Below are 15,272 nucleotides of genomic sequence, written 5' to 3'. Positions count from 1 at the left end.
CCCCAGCAGAGATCCTGGCAGGTAGGAAGCTAGATATAGGTTTATAGACGGACTGAATTATCAAATGAACAAGTAACCCTCTGCACCCCCCGCCAACTGAACTCTCACTCCCATGTCTCCAGGTCCCTTAGATCAATCAGTGGTCTTCAACTTACGTTGTTGTAAACCTCATGAGAAACTGTGTAAAGTCTATCCCATTTTAAGATGACAGCTAAATTTCATCATGAGTTTAACATTTACAAAAGGTGACATTTAAAGCATATTATTTATAATATATTTGCTCCAAAGCCTTGGAACGATAGATTTAGTTCATTCAATTTATGGAAATACCTAACAGGCCAATCTAAATCTCATTGTTAAAGCAATCAGAAAAAAAAAAAATCTCATTTTATTTTTTAATTTAACTCAATATGTTAATAGATGTCCCCATGACAACCAAGCCACTTAAGGAGTATATTTTTAAGATGAATGACAAATGAATGGGTAGATGATAGGTAGATAAATAGATAGATGGTAGAAGATAGCTATAGGTAGATGATAGATAGATAGATAGATAGATAGATAGATAGATAGATAGATAGATAGAGGTACTGAGTTTTCCATGAAATTGTCCCCTGGCTGAAATAATGTACTTCCCGCTTTAATATTTCTCACCAAAGAGCTGTCTGCTTTGCTATTAATAGACTCTTCATTAGGGGCTATGCATCGCCAAATAAAACACAAATCTGGATTTAAGTAAGAGAGACTTTATCCAAAAGGGAGAACTCCCTGAATGTTGGATCTACAAGTGTCTCTAAGACCAATCGGAAAGGTTTTTCTTTTATAGGGAAAACACAACTAGAGAGAGAATGGTGTTTGGAGGTTGGGATGAGCAGTTGTGCAGCTGAATGCTTTTTCCTCAGGTCAATAGCTTCTTGGAGGGCCCTTTGCAGGGGTCAGCTCTTCCTTCTAAAGCTCAAGGCTGCGTTCAATTCAGGAGGTGCTGGGGAAGGGAAAACCTGACTAAAGCTTGATCCAGTCAGCAGGTACTTTGTCCAGATTGTCCAACTATCTCGAGCTTGTTTAGGAAAAGAAGGGGGCAGGGGGATTTGTTTTCTCTTCTCTTGCAAAAAGTTCACTTAGGAAGATTTGGGATTGAGTTGTAAGCCTCTGTTTTGTGAAGCGGAGCAAAGGAGGAGACAGAGTAGGAAAGATGAGGCAGAGAACCCAGGAGCAGCGTCCTCAGGCCAGTGCCCCTGGAAGGGATAGCAGGGGATGCTTCCCACGTGCTCTTCTTGTCTCTGCCCAGCGAGAAAATCCTCATGTTCCCAGGAGAAGCCAGCTGCCCTGGGGGAGACTTTAACAGGATTCCTTCCTTTCAGATTTTTGACTTTGAATTGACATGAAAGCAACTGACAGCCTCAACAGAAATCTCCTACTTTTTAAATTCCAGTTGTAAGTGACCTGTAGCTTATTTTTCCCAGGTTGTTTTCTGTAGCATGTAGGTTCGCAGAGAAACCAAGCTTAGCTAAATTAAGAAGACAGGCCTTATTTCCGGTATAGAAGTAACACAGGAGCTTCCTGGAGACCTCAGACTAGAGGTTTATTCCAGGGCTCAGTCCCTGACCCAACAGAAATGTGACTGGAGCCAGGACACAAACCATAAGTAAAATGGGCAAAGTTTGCCTCATGGTGAATTCATGACTTTTAGGTCCTAATCCCTGTGCCTCGTGTACTTCCACTCAGGGCTGACTTACCCATTCGACACGGAAAGCACAGTACCTACGACCCACTCACTATACTTTTAGGGGTGCTAATCTAAAAATAAAAGCTTTTCAAAAGGAGAGGCAACATGCATTTACTGAGATCAATAAGAAAAGCTATTCAGGAAACACTGATTCAGGCAGAAGCCCAAATAGTGTTCCGATGAGGAGACCAAGGCAATGGGTACTTACGAGAAATGGAGGGGGGACAGTGACATCCACAGAAGGAAGGCACTGCTATCGGTGTGGGTAACATGACATGGTGATGCTAACCCTAAAGTGTTTTTAATGTTTCGTCCAGTAGTCATCAGCTTAATAGTTCTAACGTCCGCTCTTTGGTTATGTTAGCAGACAGTCCTTGGGGACACAAGGTGGCTTAGGCCCATGCCACAGGTTGTTTTGTCCTGTTTTAACATCCCAAAGGTCTGAGGCATCAGATGTGCCAGGCAGTTCCTCTGAGGTGGCAGGTCTGGACTCATTTTAAAGTGGCTCCGTTCATACTCTTGTTTACAATGCGCCTGTGAAAATGTTTCATCTTTAATTCTTTTTGAAATCAGGAGAAAACATGGTTGTATTAATAATGACTAGTAATAATGAATCCAGCCTGGACTCCGTTCATTTTTATCCTAACAGTTGTCATAACGTCAATATTGTTTATGGAGGAGGGGCCCATGAAGACTAGTGCGCGGAGGCGGGGGAAAGTGGTAAGGCGGCCACGCTTCCAGCTCCTCCCCTAGTGTCACTGGCATTTCCCCCTAGTGGGCATTCCTTTCCCAAGACACCATCTATTTCTTCCAAATTTCTCTCTTCGTTGGCCTTTTTTGTTGTTATTATCACAAATCCCATTTCCTCAGCGGTGGAGTCACCAAACTGAATTGTAAATGCGTCCTGAAATTAATTGACCCTAAAGTTTCCCCAGCGGCACATACACCCACATCAGATCCTCTGGGTTTCTCTGGTTTCTCGAGTCAAGACTTACTCAGTGTCGCCTTTGTCCATTAGGAGACTAGCCCCTGGGAACCCCTAGTTCCTTGACTTTGTCTCACCCACCAACGTAGTCCATTGTTCAGTTATTGGGAGGGTCTCAGGGTTGAAGAGAAGGAAGACTAATCAAACTGAGAAAAGTTTGGGAGTTGAGAGATCAGGGAATAAAATTTAGGTACAGAATAAAGATTTAGTTTCAAAAGAGAGACCTCAACACTCTCCTTGTTTGTCAAGCTGTGCCGTGGTTCTGATAAAAGGTATTACAAAGGAAGAAAGGTGGGAGGTCACTTCTGTACCACCGCCTTCAACTACCAGTCTCTGATCTTCACCAGGCCCTGCGTCCAGTGGCACCCATCTCCCTGGCCCTTTGTCAACCGCTCCTGCCGCATGGAATTGCCCAGAATGCACACTGTAATGGAACTGAGTCAAAAAGGACACATTTTATAAGGAAAATTAAAACATGGGACAAAAAGGGAAAAGAACAGGAATGCTAATTCCTGAATAACAAGTATTCTGATAAGTGATAAGAAAACAGAAATCGCATTTTGCAGACATGGTTATTTAGGTGCACATATTACCTCCTCAATAGATTAGAAGTCCCTTCACAGGGGACCCTGTATGGTTGAATGAACCTGTGCAAAAGAGCAGCAGACCCCCTCTCTGAGAGCACTGTCACGACCGAGGGACAAAAGCTACACTTGGGCTGAAACAACCCCATTTCAGGCACAGTTCCTACACCTTCTCCCTCTGGTAAACTGTGATCTAAAGCAAACTTCCTGTGCCTTGGTGTTTCTGTTCCGTGTGAATGTGGGGGGCACACAGACGGATGTGTGTCGGGGTAGAGGAGGGACGTGGCTGGAAATGTGGGGCTTCTAGCCCATCCTGACTGCATCCACCGGGAAACCGTCTCTTCAGCAGCGCGGGACCGAGTTAATAAATGAGTATCCCTCCTTCTCTTTCAGTGCCGTTGGTCACCACCCTTATTATCCGTTTGCTGAAGAATATTGACTGTGAACTATCCACCATGAGTTCTACCAATCTCTTGCTTCAGGTGTGTGGAGAGTATTTCTGCGCTTGGCAGAGGTGATTAAAAGCAGTCCTGTAGCTTCTGGCTTCTTGCCTTTCTTCTTAAAAAAAAAAGAAAATTAGTTTCATGAAATAATAAAGACTTTGAAATAAGAATGTTGGTTTTTTTCTGGTAATTAAAATAATACACACAATTACAGAAAATTTAGGATATATAAGAAAAAGGAAAAAGAACAAAGATGACCTGTAATTAGCCTATTTAAAAATTCTGGAAATTTTTGTACATTTTCCTTCATGGTTTTCCTATACAAATGTGTGCATGTTTATTTACAAAATTGAAATAATCTTCAACCTACAGATGGTACACTTTTTTTTTTACTTAGCCTAACTATTTTTTCTAAGCTATCATAAAATATTATTTGAAAATTCCAGTATTACATTTTGCTGTTGTAAAGTAGTGCATCTTATGAATGTATTTAATTTCTTAATCACCTGCCTATGTTTTGGCATTGTGATTTGTTCTTGTATGTTTTGCCATGCATTCAGCAAACCTTTATTGAACGTCCTTTACATGCCAGGCATTGCTTTATCAAGAAATAAAATAGACATGAATTAAACCCAAATAGGAAATGCCTTGAGTTCACAATCTGGAGGAGGAAGAAGGCCACGAGACAGGGAGGAAGGGCCTGTGGGGAGGTCGGTCTATAGGCTCTCACACGCTATGTGCCTGATAAGCAGAGGCACTAGTTTTTCAAGACGTTTACACATACACACCTTGGAATCTAGACACAGTGGCTCCCTCAAGAGAAAGGAAGGAAGGCATGTTTACTATCCACTAATATAAAGAAAATACTTCCCTCCAGAGAAAGGGTGGGATGCTTCGTGCCCACTCTCACGCATCCAGGTTCCTGAGACTCAGGTTTTTCTCCTGTAACTCAAGCCACTGCACTTCACACGATAGAAATGAGGGCTCAAGGACCAAGCACCCCCTTTCCTCACTGTGGGAAGCATTTTTGCCACATAATGTGCCATCATATTGTAAACCTTAGGTCGCACAGTGTTAGATGTCAGCAGCATCTCCACACCGCTGAGGGAAATGCTGTCACTTGGCTACAGCTACTATTGTGAGTAATAAACTATCCTTCTATCAGCATCATTGAAACCACAGCAAGCTCATTTGTTAGCTCATGAGTCCACTTAAAACCCTATGTCTTTCATGAATCTTGACAGTGATGTGGAGAAAGTAAAGCAGAGAGGAGAATGCGTGGTGGTGGGGATGGAGGTGTTCGGTGCTGTCATAAGATGGTTAGAAAAGATTTCACTGCCAAGGTGACTCTTGATCAAAAATTAAGGCAGGAGAGTGAGCTATGTAGATATGCAGGAGATGCTCCTGGACATGCAACAGATACACAAAGGCCAAGAAGGAAGAGCGTTCTCATTATCCTTACGTGACAGCAAGTAGGCTGACATGGGCCGAGTTTAGTGGGTGAGGGAGGTGTGAGTAGAAGACAGGGGCCAGAGAGGGAGGGCGGCTCTGTCACGTGACTTTCCAAAGGACTTTTATTTTGAGGGAGAGGGAGAACGATGTTGTGGGTTCTGAGCAGAGCACCTGTAGGAGCTGACGTGTTTCTAGAGCATCATTCCGGTGTCATATTATGACTTGCAACTGCTTCCACTATGAAATGCTAACTTGAGCACCCTCTGCACTGATCAGCTCTCTTTCTCTGTGTTTCTACTATATCTCAGCCCATCAAGTTGTTGATTCACCAAGAACTGTAGTCAGTGAGACTGTCCTGTCTTCATCCTTTGAATTCCCAGGAAGTTTACATACTCAAATTAGGTGAAGTAATAAATTAACTGGAAATTTATTGGCTCCACTCATTCTCCATTTTTCCTTTACATAGATTTGCTGCAGGGTGAGGCCTCTTGGCTCTTCCACCTCTTCGTCTGTCCTTGTACCGATCATACAAGACAAATGTCTCTACAATCAAGACAATTGCTCTGCCTTTATTTAAGTGGACCCTTTAATCTAAAGCTGGACCCCCCACACCCACTGGAGATTCTTGCTCCTGAGCTCCGTAGTAAAGCCTACGTATCACTATGTTCGAAAGGCTCACCAAGGAGTTCTGAGCGTGGCCAAGGCTGGAGACCGCTCGTCAAGACTGTCGTGTTTTCACTATGATTTCAGGGGTCAACACCCATTTCACTCCAGATGATTTGTTAAGGTCGCCCATGTCATGTTCACTCCATTGCCCTTTGACATGTAATGACCTTAGGAAGATGACTATGACCCAATCCTGGCCGGTGACACATGAGAACTGTGCTGGAGACTTGTAAGCGTTTTCCTCACTTCTAATATTCTTCTAAGAAGGCAATTTTAAAAACAGGTGGCCCCTCTTCAACCAGGTATATCCTGTTGTGACATGGTGTCTGAAATTGGCTGCTCTGCCTTACCCACCCAAGGACGATGTCGGTACACAGAAGGGAGAGCCAAGGGACTATGCGGGAAGGTCTGAACCTCCCATGGATGACACCCAGAGCTGGCCTTTCCTTGGGACTTCTCGTTATGCCCATTTCTTGTTAACACATTTCTGTGGGGTTTAAGCCAATTTGAGATAGACTTTCTTGACCTGGTTGTATCCTAACCAAAGCAGCCATGGAAGCTAACAGTTTTCTCTTTACAACACCCCTGCACTTGGCACCTAGCCAGGCATTTCTGTGAAAATTGCTGATTCATCCTCTGAGCAGGAGCCCCAGTGGGTTCTAAGGGTTTGACAGTAGTACTGGGTGACACTAGAATAAAAAATGATGCAGAAGACACAGTAACCCCCAAAGAGCTTCAGCTTTCTTCTTCACTCATCTTGAGGCCACATTTGGGACACATTTTGTTCTTCAACAGAACCCACTCCACGTCACAATGGTGAATGTAGTGGATTTTACTTAAAATTCCGTGGGTTATGAATGTCACCAGACACCATAGTTAAAACTTCATGAATATCTCCTTGAACATCTCTCTTCTCTTCCCCCAAGTTCCCCCCAGGGTAACAACAGTGCCTCATATCTTCTCTACACCCTATTCCCTTTTCCATCCCTCCTCCCGTACAGCTTTACCATCTCCTCCATCTTCCAAAGCAATGCAGTCCTGACCTTCGGCCTGCACGCCCCGTGGCCCCTCACTCCCCAGCCATTCACACAGAACCCAAAAATCAACCCACTCTCACATCAGAGAATTCATTCCATAAAACAGGTCACTTCCTCGGGATGAATATTGCTAACTTTTTTTTTTAATGTCAATATATCCTGAGCAAATATTTGCTGTTCTGTAGACACTGACAGTTTTCTATGGACTGAAGGAGGAGGGAATAAAAGCAATTATCTACTTGTGGCGCAACTAGAGAGAGAACGGTGTTTGGAGGTTGGGATGAGCAGGTGTGCTGCTGAACAGCGGCCCAGCATTACTTACGTATGGCTCAAGGACGCCCTGTCCTCTTCCTCCCTCCACTCTCCTTCTATTATCCTGCCTTCCTACTTTCTTCCTTCTCCCTTCTCCACACCCCACTCTCCTACAGGGCTGGGAAATCCTGATGGCCCTTGACATATAGTTCTCTTGTTCAGCCTGATTGTGTACACCTGGGAATAGTTTGAATCCCTTCCAAATGCGTTAACCCAGACTGGTCAAGAAAAGCCCCCCTGGGCCAGCCAGCTTCTCTAGTGAACACTGGGAGGCAGGGGTGCCACTCTGAAACAGAGCTGGCCAATCCTAAGCCTGACTATCCGGACTGTCCCTCTCCTTCCATTGGAAGCCACACTAAAGGCACATGCTTTCAGCTTCACTCTCAGCCTCATGACCAGCCCTGGTGTGTCCCCTGAATGGCCTTGTATGGCATGTTGTATTGTCCCCAGGGAACTGTGAATATAAACAATCTTTCCACTTTCCAGGTCTTTCTCTCTTGAACTGTGCCTGGTCTTATCATAACTCACTCAAGCTAATATGGTTAAAACACTGGCAACCAACCATAGCCTCAATGATCTAGAAACCTAAATGACTCTTTCGAGGCAGAATAGAGAAGGGGACGATGAGACAGCACACTGCTGGGGAGGAGGGGCAGGTGCGCCATGTTTCCTCAAGGAGCCGTAAGGAAATCCAACGGCAAGTCCCTTGAGCATATGCTGCAGTTCTCAGCCTCATAAAATCACGGACACCTGCATGAGAGCCATACCCGAGGGGACAGTCCTAAACCAGCCATGTTTCAGGAACACACCTGGACTCCAGTCAGACTCCTGAACTGAAAATGTTCACCAGCCTAGTGTTCCTCAATGGCGTGCCGACAGTCCGGTCCACTGCAATCAGGTTTGGGGGACACAACATTTAAGCTAGAATCCTGGGAACCATGGTGCCTGCAGATGTGCTGCTACCTGAGTGTTGGCCCAACACCAAAGTCAAGGCACACTTGGGGGGTGTTGCACATGTGACATACAGTTGGAATGGCTTGGAATTACTGCATCGGCTACCTCTCCTGTATAGTAACTGTTGGAAGAGCAAGTATAACAGAGGCTGATTCACTGAGACCTCTACTGAGTTCTCCAACAGAATCTTGCAAAGCCTGAGAAACCCAACAACCTTCCATCCTAACAAACCACAACCCATTGTCATGGATACAGAGAGACAAAACAGAAAACGAAGGAAGGCTCTAAAGAACGTCAGGAATGGACAGTTAACCATTGAAATAACTTATTTTTCTCACTGTTGCTCCACTAAAGCCATAGTTTTAATCCTATAAATTCTGTTAAATCTACAGCCTTATTGTATCCATATTAGGACAGTCAATATTCTCCAACTGGATATATTGCCTGGATGAATTCTAAAATTCCAGATCAGACTCAGACGTGTTCCTGAAAGACAAGCGCACAGCCGAGTTCCACATCCTGAGAAGAATTAGTGTTGGCCCCGAGGAATATCACAGATGATTTTGTTTTCTTCTCTAATATTTAAAACTGTGCTTGACAATTTCCTCTTTGACTATACTGCACAGTGGTCTGTGACTTTACTGTGGCATGGGAAAGAGGTGTATAAACGAAAGTGCAGTAGCAATCAACACCAACCTGTCTCGCCACTTCCACAATATAAACATCAAAAGTCAGGTGAGCACATAAAAACCGGACGTCCCAGTGTCTTTGGGCAACTGCCTCTGCTTTTACCTGTGCCTTTTCATGTTCATGGTTGGACGTGTCCTAGATACCCACTTAGAGGTAAGCACCAGAAATCTTGACACACAGAAAATTGTTCTCTGATATCAGGCATTCTCTCTCTTCTGTGGGACCATTCCCAGTAACTCAGCTGTAAATTATAATTTACACCTCTTGCTTTTTTAAGGGATTATATAGAATACTTTATCGTTTGTTGGCTCTGAAATTTGATATTACTTACTGAATTTATTTAATTTCTTTACGTATAAAGAAAAATGATAAATATATCATTTGAAATAAATACAGGGGTGGCCGGATGGTTAGAGTGCGAGCTCTCAACAACAAAGTTGTTGGTTCAATTCCCGCTTGGGATGGTGGGCTGTGCTCCCTCCAACGAAAGACTGGGAATGGCAGATGGACTTGGAGCTGAGCTGCACCCTCCACAACTAGATTGAAGGACAAGAACTTGGAGCTGATGGGCCCTGGAGAGGCACACTGTTCCCCAATATTCCTCCCCAAAATTATAATAAATAACAAATACCCAAATTATCATATACATGCTTTTTAGCTGAAATTTTTTCTTTTGGCTTGGGTTCCCCTATAACTCCTCTTCTCCACTTTACTCTTTTCAGCAACCACTCCTAATAATGAATGTTAACAGCTTAATATGCGCTTTCCAAGTTTTCTTTATATATATAGTATGTGGAAAGTATTTGTCACAGTTTAACAAAACTGGATCCAGACACAGTAGTCCCCCACTTATCCACAGTTTTGCTTTCCACGGTTTCAGCGACCCACAGTGAACTGCGGTCTGAAAATATTAAAAGAAAAATTCTAGAGATAAACCATTCACAAGTTTTAAATTGTGCACGGTTCTGAGTATCATGATGAAATCTCACGCCGTCCTGCTCCATCCCTCCTGGGACGTGAAGCATCCCTTTGTCCAGCATCTCCACCTCACGTTTGCTCACCATGTAGACATGTGTCAGCTCTCATCATCACAAGAAGAAGGGTGAACGCAGGACAATAAACTATTGAGAGACAGAGAGACCATATTCCCATAACTTTCATTACAGTCCATTGTTAACATTGTTTTATTATCAGTTGTTGTTGTTAATCTCTCACTGTGCCTAATTTATAAGTGAAACTTTATCACAGGTATGTATGTATCAGGAGAAAACACAGTATGTATAGGGCTAGGTACTATTCGCGGTTTCAGGCATCTGCTGCGGGTCTTCAAATGTATCCTCCGCAGATAAAGGGGACGACTGTACACACTTTCCTGTGTTTAGCACATGGAAATTACTCCAAGTGCACTAGTGTAGCTGATACTACATGGAGTGCGTACACTAATTATTCAGTGATTTCCCGTGGGTGAACGTTCACCTGGTTCCCAGTGTTGGCACTAAACACTTAGGTTAAATGTCCTTGTACATGTGTCATTACCCAGCAGCTTCTATTTCTGTGGGATAAGGACTTACGAGTGAAACGGTTTATGAACCTTTAGTTTCAATAGTTGTTGCCAGATGGCTTTTCAAATTCAGTTTCACGGATCTAGCTGCAATATATGACATTACGTTCTGATCGACACTCCTACCCACAATACATAATATGACTCATTTACATTTTTGCCCGTCAGGTGGCTATAAAGTGAAATCTCTTTGTTACTCTAATCTGCTTTTCCCTAACTACTGGTGAATCTGAACACCTTCTACTATGCTTGTGGCCATTAGGATTGTTCTCCTGTGTAATGTCTCCTCATAACTGTAGTCAAATTTTCATAACTTATTTGTCTTTTTCTTGTCCATTTTTAAGAGCTCTCTTAGGTTATCAATATCAACTCCTTTTCATTTGATTTATAAATAATGTCCAAATTTATCATTTGCCTGTTAACTCTATTAATGTTTGCCATGCAAAAGTTTGATCTTAAACTTTAAAATTTAATATAGTTTTAAATTAACTTTAGTAAACTTGCATGGCAAAAGTTCATTTTTGTATAGTTACATATGTTTATTTGTTCTTCCACAGCATTTGGTTTTCTGATCTATTTAACAAGGTCTTCTCTCACACAAGACCATGCCTAGGAGATTTTCATATTTTTCTCTTCCTGTTTTATACTTTATATCATTTATGCACCTGGAATTTATTTCTATACAGAGGATGAAAAACATGTACACACCTTTTAAGATAACATCTCTTAAAATGTGTATACTTTTTTTTGGCACCCCCGGTGTACGGTATAAAAGGAGAGATCTAATCCTACTTTCTTTAAGGTAACTAGCCATTTGTGCCAGCATCGTGTATGAAATAATTCCTTATTTTCCCCTGAATTGTACTACCTTTTTAATCATATCTTAAATTCTCATATGAATAAAAACGAATCCTGAATTTTCTGTTCTGTTCCACTGGTATTTCTGTGTAATCTCATACCACACCAATACTACTGTTTAGAATATATTGGCTTTGTAATGAGTTCTGAGGTCCAGAAGGAAAGTTTCCATCACTGTTTTTCTTTTCATAATTTTTCTCTCTGACATTAATTTTTTATATACACTTGAAAAAATTGAATCTAATTTTTAAAACTCCTATTGGAATCTGAAACAGAATTGCTTGATGTATATTTTATGAAAATTTAAATTTGAATAAACTGTCTTTCTATCCCCAAATTTTACATACGTTTTCACTGGTTCAGATATCATGTTATGTCATCAGTGCTATTCTATGGATTGTGTTTCTCTGTAGAAGCTGATAGTTCTTGTGACATTGACTCCTAAGTACTTTGACATTGTTCTCATTGGAACGAAGGCCATATTGTCCCCGTTTCCATTTGAAGCGGCCTTGGCACAAGTTCTGTGTGTTTGTCTTGTACCCAGTCAAGGCAAAACTCGCCAGTATATGCTAGTCATTTTTTTTTTTTTACTAGAACATCCTATGTTTTCTAGTTGTGTGAACATTTCCAGTGTTTCACCAGGTTGTTCCTTTTTGGATACACTTCCTGCCAATGGACTTGCCACAGTTCTTCCTGTACTTGGCACACTTTCACCACTGCTCAGCTCACAACTTCTGTTTACAAAAACAGAAACTTACACAGCTCTATTTTATAACCTGACGTTAACATAGAAGAAAAATTACTCATATACATTTACTTTTCCTAACATTGAAGTCAGTGAGAAACCAAACATATTATACTTTTGTTCATCCTTTTAAAAACTATTTCAACCGCCTTTTCCTAAACGTCATCTTAATTTTCTTTTTTCCAGTGTAGTTATGAACTCATGGCTTTTCACAGACTCAGCTTTTTCCAAGTAACAATGTTAGCATTATTTTCATTTTCAAATTGTCACAGCTTGTCTGGCTGGATTTCCTCCGTAGATGCCTTTGTTTCTTCAGAGTTTTTCTAGCAGCCATTGTAACCAGCCTTGGTTCCTGGCAACAACTTTATATTTAGTTCGGTCCTGAATTTTCCTGATGCAAGATAAAAATAGCGACTCTCCAAGAAGAAGATTTCTTTTAAAGGGAAATAGAGTTAGAGACTGACTTTTGATTACTAGCATTACACATAAAAATTGGTGGGGCGCGGAACATGCTACTGGATACCATTTACGTCCTTTGGAAGAGACAAGAGCTGGAAACGTTCTTTTAAAGGTAGGCGTTCACATCATTTTTCCAATGGAATATGTCATGTCTCTTACAGTGTGAGGAATTATCAACCACTAACATTTCCTCCTATGTTGACAGTGACTTTATTAAGGAAGTTGTTTAAAGGAAATTAAAATACAATGGAGGAATCAGCAGGCAAATAGAAACTCAAGTTTGAAGATGGCTGAGTCTAAGTATTGAGGGGGGAATTGCAGGGGGGAGGAATCAAGGTGGCAGTCTGTACCGAAGGGCACAAAAAACCAACAGGTGTGTATGGGGCAGAGCTCGTGCCCTTGTCTGCTCTGTGCACACAAGTGCTGTATTTAACTGGTCAAGCCTCCAACTGCTACAAGGTGGAGAGCAGGGCGGGGATGGAAAGAACACTAAACAGACAGTCAGGTTTGGGTCCCAATCCCGGTCTCTAACCCAACAAGATGGTCCTGGGTAAGTCATCTCTTGATTTCTTGATTTCAGAATGAAGGAGTTAGAGGAGAGGAGATTTGGACTCAAAAATTTCTAGGATTCCTTTGCTACGACCACAGCCCCCCAGGAGAAGTCTCTGAGGGTGATCGCAATTGCCAGCCTCAGTGATCTGACAGATTGCCATGACTCTGCCAGGGAAAGACCCCAGGTTCATGACAACCATCTCAGAACCTACGTAAATTCTTCCATCAATTTGTGTGTCGGTGTGGGGGTGGGGAAGTCATTGCCTCAGGGAAGCTGAATTGATCTTCTCACATTTCTGAGAGGTTTGATTTCCAGTTGGCACCAGAGGACATGGAAACTCTGGATGGCCTCAAGAAGAATATTGACTATTATGAGGACACTTTGGAAGTGGCTTGTTCCCTTGTAGACACTGGGGAGCAGGAGAATGATGGGATTCAGCTTATTCCAGTCCACAAAGGGCACTCTTGTCCTCCCTCTTCTTTTAAGCAAGTTGCTGGAAGTCATTTTTTCTTCACGTCCTCAGACCACCTTTTCACTGTCACTCTAGTGTCCCCTCGGTCCTTACCCTGCTTACATTCTAGGATCCATCAATATAGGAACATCCTTAGCACATGCCCTTCTCTTCTTGCCTTACTCCTTGATCTAAATAAAACCTGGGTAGTCCCATCCTCTGCCCACATCGTCAGATTTCCCTTCCGCACTAGATTATTTCTAGAAGCGTTTGAACGTGCTCTCATGTTGTGAAAAGAAATCCTCTCTCAAGCTGAACTCATTGTCCAGCTACACCCTTGAAGTCAGCGTCTTTCTTCGCACTGTCTTTCAATCCCACGCAAATCAGGCGTCTGTTCCCACTTTGCCCAAACCCTTATCGGGTCAACCATGACCATCTTTGCTGAAACCAGCAGAGAGTCTCATTCACTCTCCTTGTCCCAGTGGGTCACTCTCCTAGCAACGCTTTCTGAGCTGGCTTTCTTACGGTGGCTCAGTTTCCCCGTCACCGCCCTCGCCATTCCGTCTCATGTCCTCTGCAGGGTCCTCCTCAACTTCACTGTGGAGTGATCTCAGTCCTGGACCTCTTCTCTTTTCTATCCACACCCACATCCTCAGTGATTTCATCTCGTCTCATACATTAAACACCGTCTAAATACAGGCTCCCAAAATCATCCCCAGCCCAGAGCTGGGCCCTGGACAGATTTATAGATCCATTTACTCAGCTCCACTTGGATGTGTCAGAAGCATCTCAAACTTATGGGTCGTGGTGATGTCTGCAGACCCCCCATACACACCAAATATGCTCATTAACCTTCAGCCACGGGCTGCTGTGTACTCCATCCTCACACATAGTAGCCAGAGCCAGTGGGTTAAAAAGCAGATCTGATCAGGTACTCCTCCTCTGGACGTCTGATGGCCGGCCATCTCACTCAGAGCAAAGGCCATATTCGTGACAAAAGCTGCAAGTGCCAACGGGTGCCCCCTTCCTACGTCTCTGCCTCCATGTCCCACGACTCTGCCTTCTGACTCCAGTGCATCCCAATGGCCCTTTTGCCGTTTTCCACATATGCCAGGCCTGTCTCAGGGCCTTTGCACTGGCTGTTCTCTGCTAGAATGCTCCTCCTCAGGTAGCTGGATGCTCTCTCCTCCACCTCCTTAAGTCTTAACTCAGATGCCATCCCTTCTCTGTTACTATATCAGAAAATGCAACCCTCCCAGCACTTTCCCTCCACCCTGACTTCCTTTGCTCCTGGCACGTATCCCTAAATAACATACCATAGAGTTCACTGACCTATTTGGTTTATTTTCTGTTACCCACAGAATGTTACCTTCGTAGGGGAGGTTTTTTAAGAAGCTACTCTTTCCCCGAGTAATTAATACATATTGGTTGAATGAATAATAACAAAATGACAGACTGACAGAAGGAAGGGAAAATAGAGGAGCAGGCAGGAATCATTAAGCGTTAATATCAGTAACTTGAATCAATAATAATTATTCAGTGATTTAGCATTTTCTGTCAGAGAAATAATTATATATCGAGAGAGTTTACTTCCCTTGCTAAAATGGAAGCCCTCTGCTTACTTTTATCATTTATCCATCTCTAGGTCTCATGTACAATTTTTCACCCAGTAAACTCATAAATTATTTCTGAGTACTTGAAAGAAATTAAATGATAGGGATATTTATCTCACCTTTCTCATCATCACCTTTTGTGAATTTGCCACACAATGAAATTTTATGAGACCTTTTAAGGGG

At 42.7% G+C, this 15,272-nt stretch overlaps 1 protein-coding gene across 1 annotated transcript in view; it reads left to right on the top strand.

Annotated features, from left to right (window-relative positions):
• Window positions 1–3,843, top strand: part of LOC117019087 (aldo-keto reductase family 1 member C15-like) — a 53,790-nt gene extending 49,947 nt beyond the window's left edge. The window contains exon 8 of the mRNA XM_033100499.1: window positions 3,689–3,843. Coding sequence (XP_032956390.1) covers window positions 3,689–3,724 — 36 coding nt within the window. The 3' untranslated portion in view covers window positions 3,725–3,843. The remainder of the gene's footprint in view (window positions 1–3,688) is intronic.
• The last annotated feature ends 11,429 nt before the right edge of the window (window positions 3,844–15,272 follow it).

The sequence above is a fragment of the Rhinolophus ferrumequinum genome, assembly GCF_004115265.2.
Source record: "Rhinolophus ferrumequinum isolate MPI-CBG mRhiFer1 chromosome 5 unlocalized genomic scaffold, mRhiFer1_v1.p scaffold_110_arrow_ctg1, whole genome shotgun sequence".
Lineage (NCBI taxonomy): Eukaryota > Metazoa > Chordata > Mammalia > Chiroptera > Rhinolophidae > Rhinolophus > Rhinolophus ferrumequinum.
This window is presented reverse-complemented; position numbering and strand designations above follow the sequence as displayed.